Source organism: Cucurbita pepo, chromosome LG02 (assembly GCF_002806865.2).
Source record: "Cucurbita pepo subsp. pepo cultivar mu-cu-16 chromosome LG02, ASM280686v2, whole genome shotgun sequence".
Taxonomy (NCBI): Eukaryota; Viridiplantae; Streptophyta; class Magnoliopsida; order Cucurbitales; family Cucurbitaceae; genus Cucurbita; species Cucurbita pepo.
Window position 1 is genome coordinate 9771408 of NC_036639.1, and position 7743 is coordinate 9779150.

The following is a 7743-nucleotide window of genomic DNA, read 5'->3' on the forward strand; positions in this document are numbered from 1 at the left end:
CTCGACTTAAAATGAAGTTTTCGTGTTTTATAGCAAAGATCTGTTGATAATCCCTGGCCTTAACAAGGTCACATCAAATTTGAAAATCGAGTAAGCTCTCTTCTCGATTGTCAGTCCTTGTTGGTTTTATAATTTTCAATATATACGTGAATTTAACACAAAAATTATACTCTTTAATGTCTATGAAACTTTATATAATATAAATAAAGTTTAGGGTTGTCTCGTGTCCCTTCGCAAAATTGCAAACCTAAGACATTCATACTCACTTACAACAACAATCCAGTCATAAAAAATAGAGGGCTGAGTTGAATTGTGCCAACACAAACTTTTGGGTTGGTAAAAATAATTCATCCACCCGACCCAACTACACCTCTAATTCAAATACTAAATTATTACAAGGACTAAACCATTACTTGTACCAAAATTGCAAAATCAACGCACAAAAAAAATATAAAAAATATGAGTTAATATTGTTAACTATTTGATTTTTAAAAAATTAAACTTATAAATACAGAAGCTTAAGTATACGTTGTTCAGCTCTAGGCGACGCAAATCTATACTCGGTGTCGGGAGTGAATACTGCGATTGTAACAAGTGGAGTCCGGGTACATCATTGAGCCTTAGTTATATCTCAATACTCACATCTGTTAAGACTTACCTCCTTGTTTTGACCTGAAGCTTGAGCCCCACCATTGTGTTTACAAATTGCATCATAAAAAGCCTCATCGAGTGGCTGACTTCTCCAGCAGGCTGAGCCTGCTGGCATTGCTGCTACCCGGACTGCCACCATACCTGCTAACTTCAACTCTCTCAATACTTCCTTAACAACATCTACGGTTACTATCATTGTATGTCCGTTCGCTAAAATCATATCTCCATCCGTCATACCTAAAATGTCTCAAAATATACCTTTGGGGAGGCTTTCCACCACCCTTTGGCCCTATAGCCTAAACGAACTACCCGGTGATATATGTGTGGGTCACAGTGAGAGCGAGCATTGTGAGACAAGTGTCTTGGGCATCTTCCTTTAAAATGGGTTTTTCAAGGACAATATCGGACGACATAAATGTGCCGAAATTGCGTCCCTGTCCATGTGTAGGATGGATTATGCGCCGGTTATCCAGAATAGACTCCAAATGACCAAATGATATGAACAACGAATAACAATATTCTGTTTCTCTTCTTAACACCCTTTGGTTAGAGGTTTGATTATGTTAATTGGACACTTGGTTCGCCTTCCTCCGACTCCAACTTTCGATTGTTTTTCTATTTCTTTCTTCCAATGACACTTGTTACTCTTCTTTGCTTACCACGCACGCACCTCCACCGCTTCCTCACCTTAACATCCAAACCAACAACAACAAAACTTCAAACCCAACCAATTCATTTCTTATTCTCTTCCTGGGTTTTCAACATCTTCATTTCTTCACCCAAACATGGAACCCGGAGCTCCAAATTTCTTTAAAGTTGTTCTTAAAAACTTCGACGTTCTTGCTGGGTATCTCTCTCTGTCTATCTCTCTGTTTCCTTTTTCCAGTGCATGATACTGATACATTGGCATTGATTTGATGTGCAGGCCTGTTCTTGGTCTTGTCTATCCTCTGTAAGTTTCATTTTCACTCTCTGCTGTCGATTTGGACTGAATTTGATCATTTTTCAATACTGGGTTTTGGGCTTGTTCTTGCAGATATGCTTCAATCAGAGCCATCGAGACTAAATCACAAGTCGATGATCAGCAATGGCTTACTTACTGGGTTTTGCACTCTATGCTCACCCTCTTCGAGTTGACCTTCGCCAAGGCTCTTCAATGGTAAGGCGTTGAGGCAACTTCTGGTTACTCAATTGCTTTGAATTTGATTTGATTTGATTTGTTCCATTGAAACTTCCTCGTGACAGGATCCCACTATGGCCATATGCTAAGCTGGTTGTTGTCTGTTGGTTGTCTTGCTTCAATGGAGCTGCATATGTGTATGAGCAGTACTTAAGACCTTTAATGGTGAACCAGCAGAACGTGAACGTGTGGTATGTTCCTAAGGGAAAAGACCCTTTGAACAAGCGCGAGGACATCATCACTGCTGCAGAGAAATACATTCAAGAACATGGAACTGGAGAACTTCAATACGTGCTTGACAATGTCAGGCTTTACCCTTCTCCCCTTAATTCACACACCTTCTAACGCCTAAACTGATGCATTTCTTCTTCTTCCATTACAGGCCGAACTGAACAGGAGAAATGGCAGCAGCTATTATGGTTACGCAGAGGAATATGAATACTGAAAACCAAGACTAAAATAAGAGTTGGGAGCTCAAAACATGGCTGAAAGTTCTCTCCTTTTTTGTTTCTATGTTTTTGGTCTGTAAAAAACTTGTCTCTTTCCATTGTTGTAGCATATGGTTTGTCCTGTTTTTGGTCTTTGTTGTAATATCAAAGCCTACTCAATAAACGTCAAGAGAAGTGTAGTTATTATTACCAATTTTCACTGCAATCAGACAATAGAAAGAACATAACAACAAGCTTATGATGAGCGTTCTGTTATTACAAATCCAATGGTCAGGTCAATGGCCAGTTAACAATCATGATTCTTGAGACAAACACATATAACAACTGTAGAGTTGCTTGGCAATGATTCAGCCTTGTTTTCTCTCAATGTTTAAGCTCAAATTTTGTGGGAAACTTCAAATTCACTCCTCATTTTCATCTTCAACGTTGGTAGTGTTCTTTGATTGGTATATGTACTCTTGAGCCTCAGCTAGTGCTGACTCCTTGGCGTCTGCTGCATACAAAATCAGCTTGATTGCTGCTGCCATCTGCATCAAACGTATAATCATTATACAGTGGAGAGTTATAAAAGTATCGTTTTCCAGTCATTCATGGAGCTCTTACCGGGAGCTCTTCTAATTCAGGCATCTGACAAAAGATTTCTATGTCCCTTAATTTTGCAAAGTAGAAATCTCTTTCTTTTTCCAAGAGATCCACAGACAGTTTCAGTTCTGTAATCTGTTCAAAAGAAGAATTGCAACAAAAAGAGCATCAACTAAGAGCAAAGTAGAAACACGGCAGTGGCTTTGGTTTGCAGCCTACCTCCTTGGACAACGCTTGAATCTCTCCAGAAGAATGTGCCCTGCTCGTTACGCCGTTCTTCCCCGGCTTCGATCCTGGATTGACAAGGCGGAATAGCTTAAAATATGGTTCATTGCCAACGAAAATAGATAAGTAAACCAAGCTGAGAAGAAGTTTTACTTGGTTCAACTGGGTCACAAGAGCCAGGGCTATGTATATTATGTGTTTGCAGTGATTTAGCGGCCTTCTGGCAGCCCTTCATCATCACTCCACCCTTTACACCCTTACATCGCCGCTCCACGGGGTTATAGTTTCTGTTAAAGACGTTCATTGATGACAAAATGGAAAGAAGACACGACAGTGTTTATAAAGTAGGAGAAAATTAGCATAGCATACTCATTCATTATGCCACCGTTTACTGAATCACAGTAGCGTTTCAGCCATTGCAAGAATTCCAAGTTATCCAGTGTTCTACCTTTTACAAGCCTATTGACTTCAATATGCTGCCACAAATAACAAAGGAAACAACATCTTTCTAGCTATCAATCACAAGACATGTCAAGAGCTGAGATAAAAGACTGCCCATTTCATAACATACCTTTTCAATTTTCAACTTATTGAATACATCCTGCAACACCTTGTAATTCTGGATCATATCGTATTCAGTTTTGGCATCAAAATTGACCTTTTAAACACATCCAAGACAGACAACTCAATACCATACAGTAGCCGATGATTATTCTCACAATCTAGAAAAACATGGATAAGAGATAGAACTAACCTTATGCATTGGGACAGATCCTGGGTAGGTCATATCAATCATCTGACACTGCACAGCCCCGGATGCAGCCTGCACAGAACGACAAACACAGCAAAAAGGATACTGAGATAATCATAATCACTCCAAGATTACTTCCAATAGTAATTTTCCTTGCAAGTTGCAATGAATTCAATATCATAATAATAGCATATGACTTGCTCTGATAGCTTCTCAGAGAATCTCGCATGACTAAATTTTGTTTCACTAGAGTTCATACATAATCCAGTGCCCATAATTGTTAATAACCCTTATAGATTTCAAGTTTTGTAAACTAAGATTTCAAAAAAACAGCTACATTCTGGGTTTCCTATCCTATGCTTCAATCTTACAAGTNTCAAGTTTTGTAAACTAAGATTTCAAAAAAACAGCTACATTCTAGGTTTCCTATCCTATGCTTCAATCTTACAAGGAACTAGTCAGTCCTCAACGAGGAGCATAATGCAAACGGATAATGTGAGATTAACACAAGAACATTATGACCCATTTCTTTCCTTAAGTAAAGGTAACAAAATTACTATCATATGTCATNATAATCCAGTGCCCATAATTGTTAATAACCCTTATAGATTTCAAGTTTTGTAAACTAAGATTTCAAAAAAACAGCTACATTCTAGGTTTCCTATCCTATGCTTCAATCTTACAAGGAACTAGTCAGTCCTCAACGAGGAGCATAATGCAAACGGATAATGTGAGATTAACACAAGAACATTATGACCCATTTCTTTCCTTAAGTAAAGGTAACAAAATTACAATCATATGTCACAGTTAGCCATTGCCCAGAAACCTCCATTTGTTCTTAGAGAAATTCAACCAAATCCAGAAAAATAAAGCAACTGAAGAACATGGTTTGAAAATGTTCGGAGGTTGGAGCAAAAATTGATTCCTCTTTTTCAAGCATTTCTACAAACACAAACGTGTATACCACCATATATCCTAACATCGAACAATGGATATCCAAAAGGAAAGAGATGGGAGAAACGGGGGACCGACCAGAAACTCAAAATGCATAAACAGAGAAAACCCACTTCAGTCATTACAATACAAACATTAAACCCAAGAACAACAATGGCAAAAGGGAAGAACAAAAGAAGCAGAAAGAAAAACCTCTTCAATGCGAGAGAGATTGAGTTGAAGGCAATTGTTGATCCATGTCAAAATCTCATTCCTACCGACAAAATAAGCACTGTCCATCATTCCAATATTGGAAGCCATAGTCCCAAAGCAATTCCCAGAAGACCCAAATCATAAAAATGGGAAAGAAAAAAAATGCAGATGGGAAGAGAGGGGAAAGCACAAAAATGTTTAAAATAAACTGGGAAGGAAGGACGACGGCATTAAGAAGGCGGCTTATGGCCTTACATCATCAAGGGGGAAACGATGCTTTAAACAAATTTCAAAAAGAAAAAAAAAAAACCCATTTGGAAGATCTTAACATTTTCCAAACGGAATATGGAATTTGAACGGTGGAGGGAAATGAGCGTTCCACGCCGATAACAAATTAAACAGAGATTAATAGCTCATATTCGCTTTACTTTTTAGGATGGGATCTAATTTTGAAAAAAGAATAATTAATTATTTCAATGGGATGTTCATATGATTCCATGATCCATCCTGAAATTTTGGTGTAAATGTTGTTATTATTTTGTCTTTAAATGTTGAATTTTGTGAAGTGAGTAGCAAATGTTCTGTGCCCAAATGGAATGGAGAGCCTAAATAAATAGCTNTTTATAAATTAGTATATCATATAATAAATTTGTTTTTTCTTTTTTCTTTTTACTCTATGGATGAATGAGTCTAAAAACTTTTTAAAATTTTTAACAGCATTTAATATACTTTTTAAAATTTTAAACTGTAATAAATTTGATCGTATTTACCATTTTCATAAGAAATTAAAGAATGTTTTATACATTCAAAAGGGTTATAGGTGAAATTATCAATTGGGCTCAATGCCCTCCAAGTGTACAAGTCCAAAGGCCAAGAAGGGTATTCAAATTTAGGAATTTATGTACTAAAAGCCTTCTAATTGAAACATAATTTTGTTAGGTTATAGAGTCCGGCTGTGTTTTGAGAATGTACTTTTCTGCCTTATTTGTATTCTCTTGTATATACTTGAAGTCATCAATATAAACATTGTATTGCATTTTCTTTCTGCTGTTATTTGTGTTCATTTAGATTGACTGTGGTGATGTTGTGCGATCCTAACAACTAGTATCAGAGCTAGGAGTGATTTGTTATAATATGTGATGATGAAAAACTAAAAAAATTGGCATTGAGAAGTTTCATGGATTAGATTTTGGTTTCCAGAAGATACAAATTGAAAATTATCTGTACCAGAAAGATCTTAATGTACCCCTATCTGGGATATTATGATCATGAAAGAGTGGAAGCTTAAAGGATAGGCAAACTCTAGGGTGATCCGATTGACGTTGCTCAGAAACGTGGTATTTAATATCATCAAGAAGAAGATAAAGTCTAGTCTGTTGAAGGCGCTGTCGAATATGTACGAAAAAATCCAATCATATCAAACGTAGCGTGTTGCGATTGTGGAGAAAAAAAGACATTTTTGGATAGATTGTACAAAACCAAAGAGGAAGCAAAATCACAAATGGAGGATGATAATAATTCTATAAATTAAGCAGAACACGTTTGGGATACTTTAATCCTCAGGGTCGACAACCCGGTTGAATCCTAGATTTGGATTTATATGCATCTTTTTGGTTCGTCTCCAAATAAGAAAATGTTTCGAAATTTCAAATCTAAAAAATTTGGAGAGGGCGTCTCTTGCCGACAATAAAGTCTTGGAGATTGAAGGAAAGAGGATGGCTCCATAAAATCTTCTACGTTAAATTAGTGGATGTTAAACGATGTCAAATATATTCTTGATCTTGAAGAGAACCTAATTTTGATGGGTGAGTTGGATAGCATAATAGCAACAAATTTTGGGAAGAGTTCGTGGAAGATTGTGAAAGGTGTTAGGGTGATAGCACGTGACACAAAATCTTAACCTTATACACCAATGCAAGGTATATATACAAGATTGTTATTGCTGAGAGTTCCAGTTCAAGTCTATGATACAATAGACTTGAACATATAAGCGTCAAAAGGAATGAAGATATTGGTTGCGAAAAGAGTTTTAGAACGCCTAAAATATGTTGATATGGGTTTTTGTGAGAGTTGATTTATGGGCAAAAAGAAACGAGTTAGTTTCACAAAGGGTACCAGAGAACCGAAGAAAATGTGATTGAAAATGGTTCATACAAACGTTTGGGGACCATCTCAAGTTCCACCACTTAGTGGATCAAAGTTTTACATCACCTTCATCGATGATTTCAGCAGGTATGTATGGATTTATTTCCTAAAACACAAGTCAGATGTGTTTGGTGTTGCTGAAAAGATGAACAAAACATTGAATGAGCGGACAAAGAGTATGAGTATTCATTATGAATTGCCAAATACATTATGGACGGAAAAATAACTAAGCACATAAGTATTTAATATATTAAATTGTGTGTGGAATAAAATATTATCTTTACATTACTATACCACTGTAAATGTGTCTAGCTTGCATAATGTCACAACCATGTTAAGAAGAGAGTTGATTGTGACTCCCATGTATAGTGAGTCAGAAGACAACATGTAAGTGGTGTTTATTTAACCACGTGAAGACCGATACAAGTACCATGATGAGACCAAAGACGACGATACATCATTCAAGGCACCAAGAAGAGTATGCATGAAAGTCAAGCTAAAGCATAAACAATATTAAAGGCAATAGTGATATCAAGAGTGTCAAAGACATGCTCAAAAAGGGCAGGGTAGAATTTCCCGTCATAACCTCAAAAATTGGGGCTCCAGCATGAGTT

The 7743-nt window shown here is 36.8% G+C and overlaps 2 protein-coding genes across 2 annotated transcripts; one reads left to right on the forward strand and one right to left on the reverse strand.

The window, feature by feature from the left end:
- Window positions 1-1363: 1363 nt before the first annotated feature.
- LOC111787602 (HVA22-like protein a) lies at window positions 1364-2473 on the forward strand. Its single transcript, XM_023667617.1, has 5 exons — window positions 1364-1498; window positions 1577-1603; window positions 1688-1810; window positions 1897-2134; window positions 2214-2473. Exons 1-5 carry the CDS (start codon window positions 1437-1439, stop codon window positions 2274-2276), a joined length of 513 nt encoding a protein of 170 aa, XP_023523385.1. The 5' UTR covers window positions 1364-1436; the 3' UTR covers window positions 2277-2473.
- A 22-nt stretch (window positions 2474-2495) lies between these two features.
- On the reverse strand, window positions 2496-5458 carry LOC111787601 (microtubule-associated protein RP/EB family member 1B-like). Its single transcript, XM_023667616.1, has 8 exons — window positions 4985-5458; window positions 3842-3910; window positions 3659-3745; window positions 3457-3563; window positions 3241-3374; window positions 3082-3155; window positions 2884-2997; window positions 2496-2807 (listed from the first exon to the last, which is right to left on the reverse strand). Exons 1-8 carry the CDS (start codon window positions 5090-5092, stop codon window positions 2682-2684), a joined length of 819 nt encoding a protein of 272 aa, XP_023523384.1. The 5' UTR covers window positions 5093-5458; the 3' UTR covers window positions 2496-2681.
- Between the last annotated feature and the right edge of the window lie 2285 nt (window positions 5459-7743).